The sequence below is a fragment of the Xiphophorus hellerii genome, chromosome 23 (genome assembly GCF_003331165.1).
Source record: "Xiphophorus hellerii strain 12219 chromosome 23, Xiphophorus_hellerii-4.1, whole genome shotgun sequence".
NCBI lineage: Eukaryota > Metazoa > Chordata > Actinopteri > Cyprinodontiformes > Poeciliidae > Xiphophorus > Xiphophorus hellerii.
In genome coordinates, this window is record NC_045694.1 from 3,265,797 (window position 1) to 3,289,631 (window position 23,835).

At 36.6% G+C, this 23,835-nt stretch overlaps 1 protein-coding gene across 2 annotated transcripts in view; it reads right to left on the reverse strand.

The window, feature by feature from the left end:
* Positions 1-23,835, reverse strand: part of fstl5 (follistatin-like 5) — a 187,758-nt gene that overhangs the window by 107,986 nt on the left and 55,937 nt on the right. For both annotated transcript variants that reach the window (XM_032555148.1, XM_032555147.1), the window contains exon 4: positions 17,087-17,335. In XM_032555148.1, coding sequence (XP_032411039.1) covers positions 17,087-17,335 — 249 coding nt within the window. The remainder of the gene's footprint in view (positions 1-17,086; positions 17,336-23,835) is intronic.

The following is a 23,835-nucleotide window of genomic DNA, read 5'->3' on the forward strand; positions in this document are numbered from 1 at the left end:
AAGGTAGCTAACCAGAATAAAATGTTCAATAGGATTAGGATCTGGGCCCATAGATAGCCATTTAAGTGCAGTAAAATGTTATCCTCTCACTCTGTATGTTTTGAGTCTTTACCCTTTTTGAGAACCAGTAATCCCCAGCTTTCTGGGGCTGAGCTTTCTACAATGGCATAAATGTGAAAGAAAAAAAATCCACATCAATAAATTTGCAACAGATTGCATATTATGTATACATATATGTGTAATATTCTAAATTTACCAACTAGTTTACACTCAAATCCACAAAGATCTCTAACTTTATGGGTGGAAAACTTGACATCAACTAGCAGAAAATGCATCAGAAACGTTTGAAGGTGCATGTCTATTTCTGACTGTGTCCAGTAGCTAAAAGACCGGAGCCAGCCAGCTCATCCTAAGTAGGTGAATTTATTCAGTTCCAACAGAAACTGATCGGAAAGATTTCTGCTGCTTGACAGTCCATGTTTGTGCTTCCCTTCCTGATATGCCGATATTCAGGTCTGCACTTCAGACGGGACAGTTACTACATGCACTCTGCCATCCATATAGGAAATGGCGTTAGAAGTCATGTCGAAATAAGTCTCTCAGGAAATATATGTTTATGATGGGAGCAGAGGTTTTTCTACACAGCCCAATAGATGCCTCTGTCAATGATACGCTCACATATACACAAGTCAGACATCAATTTCCAATGATGCACCATAAGCCATAACAGTCTCTGGTCAATGCCCCTTTCATTGATAAGCCTGGTATTTCTGATTTTCCAACAAACAAGCAGATATCCTTTTTCCCCCAAAACCAACAGAAACCAAAACTCATCTGACCACAAAAAAGTATCCTTTAGCTTTCAGTGTATTTGAAAAGAAAAGTGCCATCTGTGCAGGGCAATATGTGAAACACTTACCTGTGTTGGAGAGTTTTAGGTTACACTTCGGGCTCCAGAAGCAGTTAAATAAGATTTCCAAAGCCTCTAAAATGTAGTTACATTGATGATGATGGGAGGACTAAGTCCTTTGTGGAAGGTTTTCCACTCAAACTCGTCTAAGGCCTTGAAGGTCACATCCACATAACTATTTCCAAGTTCAGCATGCATGTTTAGATATCCATCCTTTGAATCTTTTTGCAAGATTGTAAACACCACAATTACTTTCACTCTGTTTTTTTTCTTTTCTCTTTTACCTTGGTTATTGCCTGAAAGGAGTCCATTTTTGGTGAATGCATCATTTTCAGGTGTATCTCAAATTAAAACAAATGATTGTTCTTTTTATTTTAGTAATTCAGTCAATAAAATTAAATACTTATAAAGAGTGAGGCTTTTCAAATATTAACGTCTGTCAAATGTAATGATTATGGCCAAGACTAAAAACAAAAAATCAAGTTTCTCAGGAAAATTTCAATTATATTAAATAAATACAGGACTTGTAATACAGGAATGATCTTGGTCATGTTACACCCTGCACACTCTTGGAGAAGTCTGCTGACTTGACACTAATGATGGTAAGATAGAAAAGAGAAGCTTAGCTGTCTTCCAGAATATTTTAGAGCACCTCATGCTGCCTTCTGCTGACAAACTTTATGAAACTTTATGGAGATACTTATTCCATTTTCCAACTGGACATGGCACCTGCCCACACTGCCACAGGTACCAACACCTGCTTTAATGACCATAGTGTCACTGTGCTTGATAGGCCAGCAAACTGGCCTGACCTAAATCTAGAAAACTGATGGAGTGTTGTGAAGAGAAAGATGCTGGACACCAGATTCAACAGTCCAGATGAACTGAAGGTCTCTTAAGGGAACCTGGGCTTCCTAAAAACCTCAGCAGAGCCACAGACTGATCCTGCTTTGAAGCACTAACCCAGGAAAAAGGAACCTCAACCAGGCCCAGTTCAGTGACCCAGTTAAGTGAGTATACAGGATTTTACAATGTATGGACATACAGTACCTGCATTACCACTGTAAGTTTTCATTAGCCCTAAGCAGTCATAAAATAATGACAGAAATAAAGAGTGGAAGGATATTCCTGTTTGTACTAAGTTCAATATGAATTTCACTTTTTGAATTAAATTTGTCAATCACATTAACCTTTTAATAAGGTCTTGTTTTATTGTACTGGATCCTTTTGGCTAGTCATGTTACCACATTATCTGCAACATTATTATTTTCCAATAGTTTTTGCAAATCGAGAGAAATTTTATCTCTGCATTGTGAACATTTTTTTATTGCTTCATGTAGTGTGTGTCAGACAGATTTAGTGCATTACTTATACTGCTGCATTATAGAAATCATGTCCAAAGTGTTCCCAGGTTACCCTTTCATCTCACTGCACTAAGTTTGCTAATCATTCCAAGAATGTTGGTGCCATCCTCGGGTCAAAAAAGAAATTTGCTACACACAGTTTCCTATTGAATGCATCACCCAGACAGACAAGCAGATTCAAGTCTACCCCTATTTGGAAAACTCAGTGCTGTAAATTATAAAATGATTCAGGTAACTTTAACATTCAAATAAAATCAAATTTTATTTGTATAGCACATTTCAGCAGCAAGGCATTTCAAAGTGCTTTACATCATATCAAACACAAAAACACAATGCAACATAGAATCAACAATCAAAACACGACATTAAGTCAGGTCCCATCAATAAATTTGTAATTGATTACGTTTCAAATACAATCCTAAACAGGTGGGTTTTTAGTCGAGTTTGCATCCATAAAAGGTTTACCTGTTACACTCCTACTGTGTTATATGGAACAAAATACCTGTTGCTATTTTTGTTCCCATTCACAATCACACAGTTTAAAACGATGTAGACAGCATTTAAATGGACTTCTGGCACAAGGCTCCGTACACCTCTTTCACGGAATTTCGAGCAGGGACTCCGTCGTCCCTCACGGATTTTTGTGCAATTCTATGGTACCTGCTAGTGTCTAGAATTTACAGGGTTTGTGTTAAGCGCAGTGACCCTCAGTCACTCGCCGATTTTCTTCCGGCACCAGGCTCCGTACACCTCTCATGGAATTTCGCTCTGGGACTCCGTCATCCCTCACGGATTTTTGTGCAATTTCAACATAGAATCAACAATCAAAACATGGCATCAAGTAAAGTTCCATCATTAAATTTGTAATTGATTACATTTCAAATACAATCCTAAACAGGTGGGTTTTTAGTTGAGATTTAAACGAAGTCACGTGTTTCAGCTGTTTTACAGTTTTCTGGAAGTTTGTTCCAAATTTGTGGTGCATAGATGCTAAATGCTGCTTCTCCTCGTTTGGTTCTGGTTCTGGGGATGCAGAGCAGACCAGAACCAGAAGACCTGAGAGGTCTGGAAGGTTGATACAACAACAGCAGATCTTTGATGTATTGTGGTGCTAAGCCGTTCAGTGATTTGTACAGAAAAAGAAAACATATGTTGCTTCTTTTAATCTATGGACTGCTGCACAGACAATTGTCTTCTCTTGGTATGTCAAAAAACAGCAAAAGTTTCATTTGTCCAGATTGTTACATTTGATTTACACTCATTTAACCTTCTACAAGCACCATATTGCATTGTATATTAATATTTGTTATTCTTTTTCCAGCTCTAATACATCCCTCCTTAATGGTGTGTGATTTGCTTTCTTCTTCAAACAACGAACAGTGCGGTGACACCATTGTGCCATCATTTCCCTTACCAATTCACTTTTCAACAAATGAGCCTGTGATATTCCCCACGGCTGAGACATATATCTGCACTGGCTTTTCGCTGCATTTGTCTTCATGCAACTTTAATAAGGGAGGCAAACGGTGCCATGTACACATTGATATGACTATCATTAGCCGATGGCCATGTCAGAGCAAAAGAAGACAGGAAAATCTATAAAATAATGACCTCTTTTTTACTGTAATTTTCAAGGGTTGAATTAGGACAGCTACGTTCTGTTTCTTAAGCTTCTTCTGTGACAAATTTCAATGAAAAATTGATTTTGCCCACTTCAAAAAGGGACATATGAATGGACGGTGTCATATCTCCAGACAATAAAACCCTTTGATTAAATTCTATTAAATTGAGGCAAAGAGAGTCATGGCACCATTTATTTTTCATCTTTAAAAAAAATGTATTGTATGTTTTTACCAATTATCATCATGAAAGTGATCTTGTATGACTTTTAAGAAATGTTAAACATTAATTGTCACATTCATCATTAATGGGACAATTTTAACTTTCACTGAGGTGAGAAAAGCCAAAATGTTTTGGAAATGTTTTCCTCTCTTAGCATCTAGATCCTTTATAATGCTATTTTTCCATACTTCGTGTTTGATGTGAGTGTGACAAAGCTTTTATGACAAACACTTTCAGAGAGATGAAAAGCTCAGAATGAGACATTGCTACAATGTAACAATGTGGAATTGGGTGAAATTCATGAAATAAATAACTTTCTACCACGTGGCATCCCACGTTTTATACACAAATCGGACAAAACAGGGAGGTCAGACAAAAAACACTAGTCTTCTCTTCATCTTGGCAGCTGTTAGTGGGTTGTCAGTAAATTTAAATTTGTTATAAAATCTCAATGTAGAAGCAGGCAATGAACAGTGTAAGCAAGTTTGACAAGGGCTTAAACTGTGATGGGTCAGAGCACCTCCTGTTCCCAGGCTGGACTGGGTTACTATCGGCCAAAAGTGGTCCAAAAACATGAGCAGAGGTGAACTGGCAACAGAATCATTGACGCACATGGGGAGCAAATGTTGGCCCCAGGTGGGACAATGGATGAGTAACCGTAGCTCAAATTAAAGAAGATAATGATGGTTCTGACAGAAAGAAAGAGGCCAGAATAAACAGTTCATCCCAGGATGCTACACATAGTGCTGCAAACCAGTCAAGGTGAAAATGGTATTCCCCGATGGACTTGCCCTTTTGCAGGGGGATAATGTGCCCTGCCGCAAAGCAATAATGATTCAGGAATGAAATATTTTCCAGATGTGAATCCAGATGAGCATCTACAGAGTATACTGCACAAAAAAAATAAAAATCACCAACTAGGAGGCCACACCTAGCAACCCAGAAAACTTGAAGCAATCATGCCCAACTTCAGTCATCAGTACTTATTACACTGACATTTTTGGATGCAACCCTTCTCCAGCAGACCTGAATCAAATGGAAAGCTTGTTAACAGGCCTTTGGTGGTTTGGAAAAGGGATGAATCTTAAAGTTTCAGGCTAGTAGCTCCCAAGGACTGGGGGTTAATACATGAGGATCTGCTCATGTATTAACCCCCAGATACCGCAACATGTGGGTCAGAACTGCATTGGCACCAAAACACACCGTCAGGCAGTGGTTCATGATGTTATACCTAATTAATGTATTTATTGTATTATATTAAAGCTTTTATTCCTACAAACTTTAAGGTAGGAGTAATTGTTCCTTTTGTTGCTTAGAAGTGTCTTAAAAGCAAATAACTGGTTTCATTTTGAGGAGCACAGATCTTTTGATGTTTCTCAAGACATACTGTACTTTTCACCCTCCCTTGAAGTAAATAGTTGGCATGTGAGTGAACGGTTTACAAGTCTTGCGTTATATTGAGAATTTAATCCTTTGATATTAACAGAAAGCACTACATCGTAACTACATATGTGATTTTCTGTTCAAAACGCCTTTTTCTTGCATCATTGGAGATTTCCCTCCTGACAAGTCAAGTCTGTTTGGATCGGTCAACTGGCCTTGTGAAGCTGAGGCAGAAATGTTTGCTCTTAGAATTCACACGAAGCTCCGAGGCCAGACATCCCTGTTTACAAGAGTTCAGCTAAACACAAAAACAATAGATACAATAAGAACAAACCACTGCTGAGGCAATGTGTGCTTTAATTCATAACTATTGCTATAGATAGAGGTCAGCAACTGTACACAAAAGTCAAAGTAGTGCTGAAAGTTTTTGCAAATCTAACTTAATTTAAAATCAACAAAACATATATTTACATATATTTTGACAAAAATGTGGTAGATCACTTTAAATGAGAGTGGAAGGGTGTAAGTACTCCTGTCCTCCAGGTCTTATAACAAAAATCTTTAGCAAAGTGGCAACAGTGAAATGACTTTAAAACATTCCTAATGTGAAGCCTTAATGAGCTGCATTATGCTCAATAACTCATATTTGTTTTGGTTGTCTGGCAACAGAAACAGTTCATGCATAAATCTTCTAAAACAGGTTATAGCTGGGAACAAAGAAAATGAAGCAGATGGTAACCTCTGGTACAACAACTGCAGCTACTCTTAAATTGTGCATACATGTCCTGCTGCTGAGGGAACATCGTCTCAACAGAAATAATTAAACCTTTCTGTTTCAGAGATGCTGGTAGTACTAAAGAAATATAACTATTGCTTTTTTTATCAAGTTGTTTTTGTCAGACTTGTTGTGGCGAGAAAATGGGGTTAAGCAATGGCAATAAGTCACACAATTAGGGAGTCAAGTGGCAAGAGAGAAGATGGAAAAAGACTTCATTAGAATTAGGACACTCCATATTGAGATCACTTTGCTAGAGCCAGCAACAATGTGAATAGGCAAATAAAAGCACTTGCTTATTAAATGGCCTGTTTCCAGTAAAACTGACCACTCAAAAGGTTTAACACTACATTACTTGCTTATTAGTAGTTTGGATCAACGGAAAAGCACTTGGCTCAAGCTCCAAGGTGAAGCCTTGGGTAAATAGACTTAGACTTACTTTACCGTTATTGCACAAAGACACTAAATTTGGTAGCGAAATGTTGTATAGGTGGTGCTTTGTATGAGTGAAAGCTCTGATTCAAAGATTTCGCAAATATGCTTAAACAAGTCTAACGCTGTGGGTATGCGTTTGCTGAATGAATTACATTATAACATCATGTAAAGTTCAAAAAAGTTGACTTAACCAAATGAATTGATTAATTGATTTTGATTTGGAGTCATTTGATTCTTTTGAGAAAGCATCTGTTGTGAATTTTCATCATCTGAAGTGAATTTAGGTTTAAGAGAAAGCTGGGCTCACAAATGAAATCGCCTCGGAAAAGTACAGGTTAAGAACACCAATTCACCACCTTCGTGTTCTTTCAAAATTTGTGGTTAAGGATAGTTTCTTCCTGGGTAATTTGTGTCAGAGCCTGAAAACAGGTTTGGCTCTAGCAAATAGCTTTGTCTGGAGGCGAGTTCCAAATTACCACTTGTCTTTGGCCAAATGTGGATAAATTGGGCTCACCACACCTATTCTCTGTGAAATGAACCACAGCTTCCTTCTCCAAAAAATTATTTTTCATCTAGGAACTGAGATTGAAATAAAGTGCAACTATGGAACCTATTTTTAAAAAATTGTTGGGAAATAAAGGTCTTAAAAGCTGATATAGTTCACACAGTTGAAATTGACCTCCCACTGGCAAGTAAGCAAAAAGTGTGGTCATTAAAAAAGGTGTTGCAGCTTATTGTGGCAAGTACCAGATAAAACGCACCCCTGTTTTGCATGACAAAATCACTTCCTTCATCATGCAAGCTTTTTACTTGTGAAGAAAAAACATAAAAACAGACCATCATGTCTGCTTTAGCTGCAAAATACATCACAAAGTACACAAGCCAACTTCAAAGTCAACAGCACCAAGACCTTGTAGCAGACAATGGCTTGGACGTCCTTGCAAACTTAATGATTCACAGGTCTGGATTTTAATGAGGGGCTTGTTCTCTGGCTCTGCTGTCGATGACAGTGCCAGGGCTCGTGCAGGGGTTGCAGCATTAATGGCACCACAAGAGTCATTAAAAGAAGGCAAGAACACACAGGAGGTTATAATTCCCCTTACTGCGTACAGGCTGAGTTCACTGGAGTGACTCTCCGGTGGGAAATGCAAAGACACATCGTTAAGATAGAGAGTCTCTGGAGGACAAAAGACTATGATGCTTCATGAGCATGTTTTTCTTGCCTGGGCTCAGGGGAGTGATCTACAAAGAGTTTGTTCGACTGAGAAAGCCAGGGAAGCAGTTAAAAACAAAAGCCCGACATTTCAAGAAGAACCTACTTTCATAGAGACAGTGTAATCACTAATGTTCAGCCAAGGTTGCATGCTTTATTCTTGGTTTATTGCAAAGTATTCGATATAAACATGCTGTACTCTGATTAATTAAAATGTAACGTGTGTTTAAAAGAAAACAGACTTAAATACCTATTTTTAGTTGTTGAGCAAAGGTAAAATATAGTCTATATACAGTATGCAGTCAGAGTCTAGAAGTGAATATGAGAGAGAATCTGAGGAAGCAGAAGTTTAGAGTGACATCAAGGAGTCTCTCTGCCTGAAGGATTTTATCATCCTCGGAAATAAATCATCCAAATACCAGTGGAATTATGCAAAAATGCTGGTCAGCTATTGAATGAGAGCTCTGACGACTTTAAAACATTTGACTTACAATCTTATATTTCCACTATTCATGGTAAAAAATAATTAATCAATCTAGCTCGACTCAATTTAAAGCAAATGTGTAGTTTTGGGTGAAAATAGGAAAAGCAGCTTCATATCATTTATTTGAAATGAATATCTAAAAGATTAAGGTTTTTAGTTGAATGGAAGACCATGTACTCATCAATGCAAAATGTCGAACTGATTTTCTATCTCGATGATGATTTGAAATAAGATTTTTCTTCACTCTTCGCTCAGAAAGGATTAACCATCTCCGTCTGTCTGTCTGCCTGCCTGATCATATTACTGCAACTGCCAGTTCTTTGATTTCCTTACACACCTCAATTCATTTTCTTCCCTAAGCTGGAGTCATATTGATCTGGACTTCAAACACAGGATTTTAAAAAGTGGCTTATTATATAGGTCCAAGATCGCGTTTCACATCATCCGACATGTATCATGTTTATTGTTATTAGAAAAAAAAAAAAAGTAAATTCAACTGGAAAAAAAACAATTAAAATTAAATACATATTGACTTTGCTTATTTCATGCAAAAAAAAGTTATTTGAACCACGCTCATGGATTAAAGAGGAAATTGTTATTTTGACCAAACAGAGTGATGATTTTAATTTCTGCAATTGATATATTTTAGCTTAGATGGTTTGTGACTTGGAATTCCACAAATGTTAAAGTAGTTTGAATGAAATCAAAAATTACTCAATACGTTTCCCCCAGAAGAGCTGGAACAAGTGGCTGGGGAAAGGGAAGTCTGGGCCTCCCTTATTAAGCTGCTACCCCCGCGACCTGACCCCGGATAAGCGGAAGAAAATGGATGGATGTTTTTGGAATAACGACAGCCTCAGATAATTGAAGAAGGCAACAAATCTACAGTCTCAAGCGACAAAAAAGGTCTCTTTATATGGAAACTCATGCATGTTTTCCTAAAATGATTCTCCACATTACTGACTCATGGTTAGACATAGTGCAGCTTAGAAGAGGGGCCTGGCTTGTTGTCCATTGAGACCATTTACAAGGCAAGACACAGTAGAGTGATTCTTGAGGATCTGTAGATGCAGCAAATTGTTTCTCAGTAGCTAGAAAAGTTTTGAACTCTTTCTAATTTGATTTTCAAATGGAGTTGGAGATCAATTTAAGCACCTTATGGCCACTTTTAATCAAGTATATTTACCTAATTAAAATTGTACACTATAGATACTTTGAACTTGTAAATGATAAACTTGAAGATACTTCTGTATGCATATATTTAAGCATACTCCATTTGGAATAAAGGAGTTACATTCTATATACACTTCATACAGATATGATGCAATATATAGAAACAAAAACCAATGAATGATCTGCTGCAACATAAGTATATGATGCAATGCAAAAAAACAATAAATAATAAATCTAGAGACAGTGATAAAATATATTTATTAGGAGCCGTCTGATTTTCGAAATGTATGCTCTCCATGGTAATGCATTATGTAGAATGCACTGAATGCAGCTGCTTTTTTGTTTTAATCTTAGCTCTACTCGCCTTTGCTCCACAGTGATTCCAGGCTACAAAAATATATATATATAATATTCACTATCATGTGCATATTGCCCTTTGCAGATCGGTCAGGCTTTTGTGCACCACTTAGTATTCAATCAGATCTGATCCTGTTTAAGTTACCATGCTGTGCAGGAGGAAAATGGGGGTCAGATCCTTTCCCCAGTGCTAATGAGAAACTTCAGTCAACACATGGCTGTCATTTTTTATCCCGTCTTCCTCAGCAGATAAGCGTCACCGTGAGGGTCTGGATGATAAGGCCTGTCCATTTCCATGTTAAAAAAATTTAAATCATCCAGCTGGGACCAAAGCCGATAGTGATTCAGCTTCTTTCCATACGGATGTCACTTCTAAAGCAATCAGTCAATGACTCCAAGATTGAACTTGCTCGGGGGACTAATCGTCCGTCTCTTAAATTAATACGAGGCAGAATTACTTCATTGATCAAGACATGCCCTCTGCATGTCTGCTGATGATATGTTGTCTCATTAAGTCATGAATATGGTAAATATCGACAACATTTCATAGCTTCTCTGAATCAAGGAGCAATGCGTCTTTTTCTCTATGGTGTCTTGCAGAATAATCTCCATATTTATAATTTTTCACATTTACATCACAACCACAAATTAAGAGTTAATTTTAGGGGGATTTCATGTGATAGACCAACACTAAGTAGAGCAAAGTTGTAAAGCAAAAATAGAAAAACTGTTTTCCAGAATATTTACCAAAACGAGTAGTGTTTTTATGTTCATCTCTCTTTACTTGTGTATAACAAAATAGATTTTGGTGAAAAAATTTGATTCGTATGCAACTTATCTAAAGGAGTCCACCATTGTGCAATATATTCTGAAAATAAGCACAGTTCAGTGAGAGCATCAAGGGGAATGCACAGTGTGAGGGTGGATCTTGTCAATTAATGCTCATCAACTGACTTTTTGTCTCAGCATTTCTGGGATACTACATGATGCCGGTTCTTCTCTACAAAAAGATATCTTAAAATAATATCAAATCAAAACAGCATCATAACAGAGAACCCACATTAATTAAGCACTAGCCTATATTTCTAGGACCTTCAACCATTTGAATTATTTGTATGGATGTGTGGGCAGACCATATTTTTTTGACATATACCTGCTGATGTATAATGTCCTTTTGTTTTGTTGGAAAACAGTATCACTCATGAAGAACAGGAACACAGCAGACAAAGTTGTCTAAAGTTGTGGAAAGGTTTAAAGAAGGATTAGGTCATAAAACAATATCTCAACTTTTCTACCTACAAATCCCACAAAAAAGCTCAGCGAATGCTACATTTGACAGATGCTGTCAAATGTACATGCCGTAGAGAAATCATCATGTTAAGGGGAAGTTTTCCTTCAGCGTGGACAGGGAAGCTGGACAGACAGAAGATGGGAGGAGTTACATATCGCAATCTTGGGGAAAGTCTGTCCGGGACAAAAGACAACTAGAGGCTGCAGGATAAGTTAAACTTCCAGAAGAACATTGAGAATAAATCTGCAGCATTTTCATCTGTTTGAATGACCTAGTCAAATTCCACACCTAAATCAAATTGAAAATCCACAACAACACCTGCTGACAGACACTCTATCCAATTTGACTAAGTTTGAGATATTTTTGCAAAAATGGGTAAAAAAAAATTCTCTTAGATGTGCTAAACTAGTAGACATCTTCCCAAACAACTTACACTTCTTAATTTCAATCTATATATAACAAAATGTTCAAAACTTTTCATTTTCTTCCACTTCCAGAAGTTAATTTTTTTTTATCCATCAGTTAAAATCCCCCAAACAGCATATTGAAGTTTGTGGTTGTCAGTAAACTTAAGATTCAAGGGGCTGGAATACTTTTCCAAGACATTATAGTTTTACAAATGCGTAACTATTTTATAACAGAATATCTTAAACCATAAAACAAACATCAAATAAGTCTATTGAAATTAAAAGTAAATTTGTCTAAAGTAGCAATGTTAGTCCTCTAATATTACAATCCACATTCTTCTTTCTTAAACACACAACTTTGTAGAAAACTGAAGAGATTTTTCTCATCTAAATAGATTTTTTTTTAAAAGTATGAATTCAACCAATTAAATTTACTGTTGTATTAAGACTGTACCTTAGTGAAAAGAGATCACAAAATATTAGTGAGTGATAATATGCTACTGCGGCTTTTGTTTAGTCAACCTACAGGAAATATGGATAGAATTGTGGCAGTCAGCAGAGCATTAGAGGAGCAGGTCATCCATCTGGGGCTGACAGTTCATTTAAAAACAGCCTGTGGTTGTAAAACTCAATCAGTTTAAAGCTGCTTTAACACACAATGGTCCTTTTGCAGCTGTCACAAAAGGTATCAGTTCATAGGAAGTACCTCAGTTCATCAAGACAAAAACTAACATGACATGATAACATTACAATGTCTTTAGATTGTTGGTTCATTAAAAGGGCTCTACTGAAATCAATGACATAATGTCATTCGGATCAGGTATGCTGGACAAAGAATACTGTATATTCAGAGCAGGACCGGGGCTGTCAAACAACGGTGCTTCATAATTTATAACCCAGTCACTACAATACCGTTATGCTGTGTTAACGGTTGGTGCTGCTGAGGGCCAGGAGGTGTGTAGCTGCCAGTCACTCTAATTATAAGGAAGTAAAAACTCTTATTTCAAATGAATGTGTGGTATATACAAGTTGTTTTTTGGGGTTTTTTTATCTGTGCATGTCTACACGACAAATAGAGGCTCTGACATTTGGTCAAGATAGGCATATAGTCATTTAAAATGCACTTTAAATTAAGAATATCCCAGTTGCCATGTTTGTGAATGGTCATATCAGAGTAGACCACTGTACTCAACTCCCAGTACCTGCTGTCACCTTACTCTAAATTTCATGTTATGACCGCCACAAAAGACGTGAACAAAATTGGAGAGTGGAATGCTTGGGCAACACTAGCTTGGACAAAATGAGAGAAGTGTAGTTGCTACTTGAAGCTTAGCAGTCTGAACGGTTCTCGAGGCAGCAGTGAAAGCACAACATTTATTGTCACCAATTAAATTTAATATTCTCTCTGCTGAATAAAAGTTCACTCTAACTGAAAGTGAGAATGGTAAAACAACACACTTTAAAGGTGAATCTAAAGGGGAAACAATTCTAAGGGATAGGAATATGGCAAAACAGGATTATAGTGTGTCCAATTTGTTAACTTTGGTGCAATATTTAAGGTGAATTCACACCAGTCCTGTTTAGTTCACTTTAATCCAACTCTAGTTTGTGTCCAAGAAAGACTGGTTCATTTAGGGAGGCGTTATTGTCCAATCAAACTTTGATGCGGAACAAAAAAGCAAACTTTAGTCTGCCTACAAACCAGGGTCTCAGTGAACTCTGGTGTGATTTGAACGCATATCTGAATGCCAAGCAGACCGAAGACAGACTCCAAAGGCAAAGACCAGAGACCACCGAGATTTGACACAGTGTAGTATGACAGCAAACTGTAGTGTCTGAAAATGTAACAAATGTTGCTATTTTGGACCTCAATCAAACTGAGTTTACCAGACTATCGGATGTGCAGCAGTCCCTGTCAGCCACATACAGAAGGAGATTTCAGTTCCTCAGTATGAAAAACACCGTTTTGAGTTCTTTAGAGATTGTTAATATGGATTGTAAAATGAGGATGCTGGGTAAAAATGTTTTACTATGACAAGGCTTCTAGTTGGACCATGAAGTGAAAAACCAAACTTTACCTCTACTTTAATGTCTCGTTTTGCAGGTATATATCCTGGATTAAGAAGAAAGTTTGAAATTGTGACACTGAAAAAATTAAATTAAATTAAGAATAGACAGAGAAAAGTTTTGTTGTAGTTCTAAACACACTGTCCTTTTACGTCTTTCTCTCCCTTTTTGCTACAGCATCCACTATAATTAATATGGATATGGCCAACTATGCAACTTAAGTTATGTCATTATGCAGTGATTTTTACAACAGGAAATAGCAACTTCTAAGGAGTTAAAGATTCTACACAACGGTTGACTTTATGTATTGCCCTAGATTATCAATCCATCGCTTTGGTGGAAAATTACTATTATAATCATTATAATCATGGTTCGTCTTCAGCTTTAAACGCAGCACTACCTGAACAACTTTACTAAAGGATCTTTTTTAGACAAACCAGTTGCATTTGAAGGTGATATCCTGTAAATATTACTTTCCTCAATATTACTGTGAAATGCTTTGTGGTCAGTAAATGATTCTAGGGAGTATTTACCGTCTGACCAGAACACAGAGGTGGCAGCTGTGGCAGGGGTAAGGGACCACAGCTGCCCATAAATAGCTAAAATCTACAAATACTTGAGACCCCTTCTAAAAACGCTTAAAACTGCCCAACAGTAAATGTACCTAAAAATGCACTAATCCACACAGCAGAAACTGCCTTAGAACTACTGCAGAAGATAAGATCTGTATTCTTCCTTTTCTCCACTCTAAGGGGTTCAGCCAATCAGCACCAAAGGAAAATGAATGGCCTTTATTTTACTTAGTAATTTTATTGTTTAGGTTCTATTACTGTTGCTCAATTATTCATTCCTTTTGATTTACATGGGTCCTTTTGTAGCTAAACATTTCAGCAGCTGTGTGATTTTGAGAAAATCTTTGTTCCCCTGTGTAAAGCATTAAGCTTTTAGAAAAATATGGTAATCATAGTTTTATTTATTTTTACACTTTTAAACTCAAAGCCTACAGCAGAGATTTCAAATCAACCAAAGGGGGATAAAACTGTGCTCTCCCTTGAGTGCTCCTCCATTGAATAATTGATTACATATCAGTCACAGCGAAAAGAAAACCTGGCGAGACTGAGCAAGGAATGAAATGGAGAAAAAAAGAAGTTGTGTATCTTTTAGTCCTCCTTTGGCTCCCGTTGATCTAATATTGATTGCCTGACATTGGTCAAATATCCCATTCTGCATCTTGAATACCGGGTGTAGAAAAGGAGGGAAGAGGGAGTCTGACAGGACAAGGTGCAGGAGAAAGGCTGATTACAACCATCACTCACCAGGGTATCATTGATCTCCAAGCCTTTTTCTGTGATTGAGATGACTCACTGGCTTTGATTGTTAACACTAGCTTTACTTGCATTGGATTTTTTTTTACACCCTTAATGTATGCCATCTCATGTGGCACCTTCTAGATCGTTTATTGTGGTGGGAATTTATTATTTTCTAAATTGTACTGACAGCTTTTATGTCTAAACAAAGGATTTTGTGCAAATGTTTTTTTAGTTTGATGTGTTGCTTTGTTGTGGCAACCATAGAAGGTTCCATGTGAGACAATATATAGATCTAAGAGAGCCTCTCTCACCCTCTTCTATAAATTTACTTTTCAAAGTTAACAAGTAAACAGGAAAACTGAAAAAGACTTGCTACATTATGCATTTGCTCTCTGTGAGTGTTTTGTTGCTTTTCTCTTTGCCCAGAATGGAACAGCAATGTCAGGAGCTCTTATTTCAATGATGTCTTGGATCACAAGAATGGAGAAGAGCCTCATTTCATGGGACTTGGAATAATTGCAGTGTTTATACACAAACCGTGGTGTAGCACATTCAGGCTTCTCTAGGGAAATATGAACAATGTAGAACTATGGCCCTGCCCCTACTTTTAAACAGAGTTGTGCATTTCAAAAAGAGCTGCTATTTTCAGATTGTGTGCTTTATTCTCAATGTTGCAACATCTACGCTGTGTTAAAAGGAGCGTTGTTTTGCCAGTAAATCACAGTCTGGGTACTGCCGTGTCCTCTTTGTTGCTGATACGCCAAACAAGTTCTGATGTGCTTTTACTGTGATTACCAAAGATGCAATAAAACTCACGAGATGATGACGGTTTTGGTTGACAATATTCTCAGTAAGAAAGTACTTTAAATGTGAATGCAAAATCAGCACTGTGTTGCTTTAAAATATGTAAATAACCTAATCAAACAGAATGACGCTCTGTCATGTACCTAGTAAAACTTGTCTTGCTGTTATATGTAGAGGGTCAGCTTTGCTTTGGCTGGATAAGTTGAAATAAAGCAAAGTACCCTAATAATGTCACTGTAAATGTAGATTTTATTTTATAAATCTATAATCCCAACTAGGTTACTATGCTAAAGGTATTAAGGAGTATGTCTCCTGAAGCTACATGTTTTGCTTGTAGTGTTCAGTAATGACAGCAACATTTGTCCAGCGCAGATGCACAGAGAAATACTTGCCCTCCACACAGATTGTAATTTTCATCTAAATGCAATTTTGTAAATGAGGACAAGTACAGTTTACACAGGGAGTAAGGACTGCAATCATCAATATTTACTCAAGTTTTCTACAGCAAATAATACATAGCGCAGACGTCCATGGACATTTCGGGCCGTAGGTGGGTGGGGTTGACCTTAATCTTGTCTAGGGCATCAAAATGGCTAGAACCAGCTCTGAACTGCTACAATGATCCACAACTTTCCTCACATTAATGTGATGCTGGTCTGTGGTTCAGTACCTGATTCTAGGGAGTATTTATAATTTAACATGTATTCACGGGACCACAGCCGCCCATAAATACCTAAAATCCACAAATACTTGAGACCTTCTATTAAAATGTTTATAGATGCCTCTTTTAATGGTTCAAACACTAAATATACCTTAATATGCAATAATATGCAAAGTGTAACCCCTCTTACTACCACAGAATCTAACATCTACAGTCTTCCTTAACTCTTCGGGGTAAATCACCATCAAGGTTGATTGGCTGCTTAGCAGACACCAGCTAATGACCAATTAGCATTGTGCCTAGTATTTCAATTTCACAAACCTGCATTTTCTGTCAAGCATTTTAGACATGATCTACAAATAAATTCATTAGTAGGAACATTTTATTTTCCACAGAAAATTCTATGAATAGTGAACCACAAATAGGCAGGGGTCCAACGCAATAAAAAAAATAAATAAATAAAAAAAAACACTTCAGATGTATTGTCTTTTTATCACCATAAACTCAACAAAATGTATATCCCTAATTTTACAGAGCCAATTTCAATGCCCTTTCAATAAAAGCTCAACTAAACGATCCATCACCAAAGGAAGGTCACACAATCACTTACCTTTGTAGAAGCACTCCTCGCTGTGCATGATGGTAATCCTGTGTCCTCGGAGACAGGAGGCCCGGTGGAGCTCGCAGTGGTTCTGGTACAGCTTTCCATCTGAACCACACACTGGTTTGTAGTGTGGTTTGCAATGATCCAAACACCTGCACTCCCCTTGGTCAGTCTCATGGTTGATCACACAATGGCGTCCCAAGCCACAGTATTTATGCACACATGGACCCGGATAGCTGCTGTGTCCCATAAAACCTAGAGAGAACACACAATGGCAGAAAATGAATCCATTTATGTTTGATGTATTTATGCATCTGCCAGAATAGATGGAAAAACCCTGGATTTAAGCTTCTATTTTCAGATGAATGTAATTTCTAAAATTCACAGGCTGCTTGATAGAAAAGCACTATCAGCAGTGAAAGATTTATTTCAGTCAGTCACATGCATAAATAATGCAAGAAATTCAATCTAAACCATCCACTAAAGGTACAAAAAAAATTTGTAGATACAAAAGCACCACTGAAATGATTTGTGTTTCTTTAACAAACTTGAATTTAACATTCATTTGCAGAGAAAACTACCTTTGTTTGATAATGATTTTTGCTACAGTAGCTCAGATTGTTCTTTTTATAAAGATTTTTGGTGGTTTAATGACTATTTCAAAGTCTTTTACTGGTGAATCAAAATGGAATAATACATTTTATTTGAACACATGCCAAAAAACGAAGAAAGAAACCCCATACAAAGGTGATAAATTCTATCTTCAACTTCAGACATGGCCTTGCACCTAAAAGCTCCATTTCTGATGTATTCAAAGCGTTTTATTTCATGAAAAGTGCCAGGCAGTCAAATAAATACAAATACAAAAAATTGTTACCACTCCATAGACAATTCAAAAGAAGATAGTGTCTTTTCAAAATATCTCAAGGGTTGACGTTTTCTATAACAATGTAGATCTAAACACTTACTGGCTGGAATAAATCAGAATCCAAATTTTAAACACAGTGGTTGGCTGCCAGAGTTATGACATGCTTTAATAAATTTGCCTTTAATGCAGGAGTGGATGAACAATGTAAAAATACAGAAAATCTTTGGTAAGACAATATTTAACAACTGGAAAGTGAAAAATGTAAAATAGTAGGGGTTTTTTTTCTAATTGGAGACTACAAGAATGGTAAGCTGGGATCCTGACAGGTATGGCAAACAATACATTTACTTACTAAAGTAAATGAGCCCCACTCCAGCCCTGACCATCACCCACCCCAAGATTTTAAGATGCATAGGGTCTTGGAGTAATTCTGTTAAAGATTTCATGGTTTTGTGAAATTGTGACAAAATCAGGTGAAAAGCAATATAACTGCATAATGAGAAACGTTGGAAAAAATTTGTACATTGTGCAAAGTGGTTCAATGACAGAATCCTACATTCTGCAAGTAGCATAACATTTTAAAATTACTACGTAGTAATTCAAGAAGCAATATCTTTAAAGCTCTGCTGATTTTCTTTAATGTAATGTTAAGTTGGAACCAAAGAAGCTCGTTTTGTAGCAACTTCAGAGTCAACGTGGTTGTCAGAGTCATTTTCCTGCTTCATGACGCCTTCGACTGAAGTCTTAAACAGGAATATGCACCCATTTATACAATCAAAGCTCTTCTGTGCATCATACAGGTGTTTAAAACAGGACATTACCATAAAACAGTGCATAAGCTTCCCCTGCCAACGTGACTTACTCCTCACATGTTAATTTATGCCTTGTAATCTGCATTTGAATGAACACTTCAGACTGAATGACCTGAGTAGGAGTAATGTGTGCCAGGGAGAAACTAACATATCTGGAAACAAAGCGATCCTTTCAAAAACAGCGAGGACAGAAACCTTGAAGATTTTACTCAACTTAAAGGTAGAGGCATAGAAGAATAGAAGGAAGATTAGCACAGTTACAGCACAGCAGATGTGGTGATAAAGTTATCACTGTCTTTAAAATTACTTCATTTCTGGGGCAGTGAGGGTAATTTCTTTCATAAATATTCTATGAGGGGTTCTTTTCAGAAATGGTTTTATTCTGCTGTGGTCTGCGGACGTTTTGATCTGTATAAACACTAACAAGTCTTGACAGGCCTCGGTTTAGTTCACACACCATAAACCAGCTTTTCACAGTTCTTTTGACTATCCCTAGAGAGTCAAGGGATACAGAAACAGAAAATACTGTTAGGTTTTACTATTACATGTTGATCAAAAGGTTATGAAAGGAGGAAGAAATTGTGTTAGATTTAATGTGTTAATGCTCATTAACTTATACATTACATTAATTGTATTCAAGAGGTTTTAAATAGTTTTCAAATGACGCTTTTCAGAAAACCTTATCCATCTGAAGAGTCAAATACACATTAAGGTCCATCCATATGTGTTCATAGACACATTAAATAAGAAACAAAGAAGCTAGAAGACATTTAGACAAACCAGAATCCGCATCAGTCTGTCATTTTTTATTTTTATCTATAAAAGAACAGGTCAGACACCACATGCACAATATTTGAGAGTACATGCTTGTGCATATTATGACTTTAAGCGTTTATTCTGTCTCACTGTGTCTAAGTTTAGAAACTTTGACATAAAACGTGTTTTATTACTTTGAACTGCATAGGGGTGGCTCTACAAAATAGAATATCAACTTAAGGCTAAACTTCAAAACTAATAGATTTAAACTCAGAGTTCGTTTTTCCACGTTACTTGTTGGATGCTGCAAAAAGAGGAGAGTAGCATCCTGCTACACTTCTATGTTTCTCCACGGACCATCATACGGCTAAGTACCCAAAATAACATGCAATTTATATGATTGGAGATATCAGATAATGTGCCTTAATAGAAGATTTTGAGAAAAAAAAAAAAAGTACATCGCAGTTCTTTCATGACCAAAATCATATAAAAGGCACCTGGATTTATTTTGGTTATAAAACTATTTAAAAAATGTGTAGTAAGAAGGTTTGTCTCTTTTTCCAAGGCAACTTTCAATGTCTGGAAGACAAAAACACACAACCATGCCAGCTCACGTCTGCCAACAGCATTGCTACAGGAGTGTTACATGTGAGCAATTACAAATGTAGTCCAAACAAACCACTTTTCAGTCAACATTTCACATTCTCCAACAGATGGAAGCATTTAAATTTGAAAATGAGACGAGCAGATGTTGGTGGTAGTTCACACAATAATTTTTTTTTTTTAGCAAAATCAATGACAGAATAAAATTGATAACCAAAAATGGCACAGTCTATGCTAATTTATGACTGGCATTATCAAGATGTAATTTTTTAAACTTTTAAACAAATTTTGAAAAATAAACCAAAATGATTTCATGTTAGAATGGTGAACTTGGATCTTATGGTACAGATTAGAATTATTTTAACCAATCTGAACTGAAATTAGAATTAGGTCTTGCTAAGAATGCACAATACAGCCTGTCACGCTACAGGTGAAACTCAATAAACTGAAGAATCAAATTATTTCTATGATTGAACTCAAAACATAGGTCACTAAACAGACACAGAGCACACAGATTGGCAAGTGATTTATTAATATGGTACAAACTAGTACTCCACAGAAAATCAGTCCGACAATATATTGGCCCCGACTTCCTTAATTTTGGAAGATCAGCAATCGATCAATACCTGCATGAAAAATCGATATTAGCTAACAACACTGTTGCCAACTTAGCAAATTTTCAGACTAATGTCACTCGCAGTTCAGACTTTTTAAAGATCAGTGATCTGCCAAGTTGCAGTGGGTGCATCGCTGCAGACCTTCACAAAGTTCACAAAATGTTTACAATGAATTTTTTAATGTCTGGTATTAACATTTGGAGTTTTTTTTTATTATCGAATATTTCGGTAGCATTTTTGCTAAAAAAAAATAAAATAAATGATGCTTGCAACAAATGTAACTGTAAAAAAAAAAAAAAATTGAGCAAAACACAGAATGAGCAAAGTGCTACAGTATACAGCAAGCAAAGTAAAACAATAAAACAGCAGCAATTAGATAAATGGGTATAAATGTTTTTGTGCAACAAAAGCAGAAAGGGCAAACATAATGAGCAATAGCCATGAAAAATAATTTTTAAATAAATGAAAATAAACACTAATATTTGCAATCATTCTCACTAAAACAATGAAAATATGGGCAATGTGATCGGCACAGCCAACATTAGTCACATTGCATGGTTTATGGTTTATGACTGAATTATGAGATTAATATTTCACCCCCTGCCTCAGTTATTCATTCACAGGCAAAAATAAATAAATTAAAAAAAATGTACAAGATGGTCACCTGTACAGCCTATGCAAGTGGTTAAAGTAAGATATAAACATGATTGGCAAAAATACAATAAGATTAATTATACACAACTGTAAGTTTTGCACAATTTTTACACGCACACATCTTCATTGATTTGTCAAAACGCAGGAAAGATATTTCAGAGAAACTTTGAGAGCCATCAATACAAAATGCTCAAAACCAGAGATTGTGTTTTCCAGTCGGATATGAGGGTAAACAAAGTGACTTAAACTGTCTCAATCACATCGCAGCACTCCCCAAAGGCAGTCCGGCCTTATCCTCCAGCAATCAGAGGATTTAGACAAGATACGAGTCTGAATGCTGTGACCTGATTTGAGTCAGTCAATTTGCTAGTTTATTAATTCCCTGTGGTGCCATGGTGTAATGATTATTCAGTGAATTTGTGCTGCACAGCCAGGCATCCTCTGCCACCAGCAGGGTCGGTGAAGGGCGCAGTGATTTGTTGTCAGCATGCACATCCAGTGTCTGCTCAGCTGACACCAGACACTAATGAGGAATAGTGGACAGCCAGTCATTTACTGCTAAAACGGGTATTTTCAAATTACAGACTAATTTTTTTTTATGTAGTCAAAGTTTTACAGACACAGCTCACCAGGGCACAGAGAAGAAAAATAGAGGGGTTCAGAGTGGCTAATATTGAATAATGTAGATCTGAAAGTTGTAGATTTCCCTTAAAGCTGCAGAATGTAAAAAAGAAAAAAAAGATTTTTCATAACTGCCAACAACTTATCGTTACAGGAAAAGTGTTTACCTGCTGTCATTGGTGGCCATGCTAACTAGCCTTAGCAGACTATGCTGCAGCGAACCAGCTGCTAAAATTAATCGACAGTGCTAGCTAAAATCCTCGTCCAGGCTCTGATTGGTCGTTTTTAGTTAATACCAGGAATAAGCAGAAGAGCTATTGTTTTGTGTTTTAAAACATACTGCAGCATATAAGCATCATTAGGTATAGAACACATTATGTTTTCATCATTATGTAAAATGTTTAAAAGTATTTAAGAAATTAAATACTTTTTGTTTTTAAATTAATTTTAAAAAATTTATTTTTTTGTGACAAAGCTGCCACGAACTTTGGACTTGACAACTAAATTCTGTGACTGTTAAAAACCTCCGTGTCATTTTCAACAACAGTTTAAACAAAATGCCCATGCAGTTAGTCTGACTTTTATCATCTATGCTTTCTAGCTAAAATCAAGCCTTTTTAAGCTACTGTGACCTGTAGAAGTCTGTTCTTGTTCCTTTCAGTAACACAATTGACAAACACAACAGTCTCGATGTTGGTGTTCCCCCCGTCATTTCCGAGTCACCTCCAACTTGTTCAGAACACAAGTTTTCAACTCACTCACAGACAGGACCACGCTACACGTGTTTTATTTTAACTACACTGGTTTTAGAATGGATTTTAAGCTTGGATTTGTTTTTAAAGCTCTTGCTCCCTTTCATTTATCAGAGTTGTTGAATTGCTTGATTCACACCAGGTCTTTGAGGTCAGACAGTCAACATTTACTTATAGTTCCACAGACAAAAGTACATACGTCGGAGTGATGGGTGTTTTGTTGTTGCTGGATTGATCTGTAACTGAACTTTGCCTTTTTTCATTATCATTGTTATTTTATTTGGAAATAAGGATTTCCATCACATTCATTAATTACAGTTTTAGCCATTCAAGGTCGTAAATAAGGATGGAAAGAGTGATTTTGTCCATATTGCCTTTTGGGTATTTTCTTATACAGACCATTTCTTATTTTGGTTGTGAACAATAGCAAAAAATGAACAGAATGTAACAAAGCCAGACAGCACACCATCCCAAACAATAAAAACATTAACAAAAAGGGCAAGATCACATAATTTACAAGTACAGTCAAATGAAGTCAGATCTGATTGTTTTTTTTTGAAAAAAAAAACAAAAAAAAAACATACTCAGTCCATTTGGCAGAGATCAGATTTTTTTTTCCTTTTTCAACTTGGAGGAATATCTTTTCCATAACATAAATCTGATAGGCAGACATTTAATACTTAAAAATGTGTTACTCCTGTTTTGTTCTACCTTGTTTCATCTTTCAATCTTCTTTTAGTTTTCATTCATATATTGATTTTGTTAAGCACATCGGTTCACAACATTGTTTGTGTAAAGACTTAGATTTTATTCTCTTTTTTTCTTTTCCATCTTTTGTATTGTCACAATACAACTATGGGTGTCCAGATATCAGAAATTAGCCCAGTATCAGAGAAAACAACGAGTATTGGGTTTGCGTATAAAATGTCTGATATGCACAATAGAAGTACTCCACTTCAGCAAATAGTCGGGCCCCGCATTTGCTCCAGCAAATAAATAGTCCGCTCCAGTATTTTTAATCCAGATCCACCTTATCCCTAGCCCCCATGAGACTTTGCATAATTTATGGGCG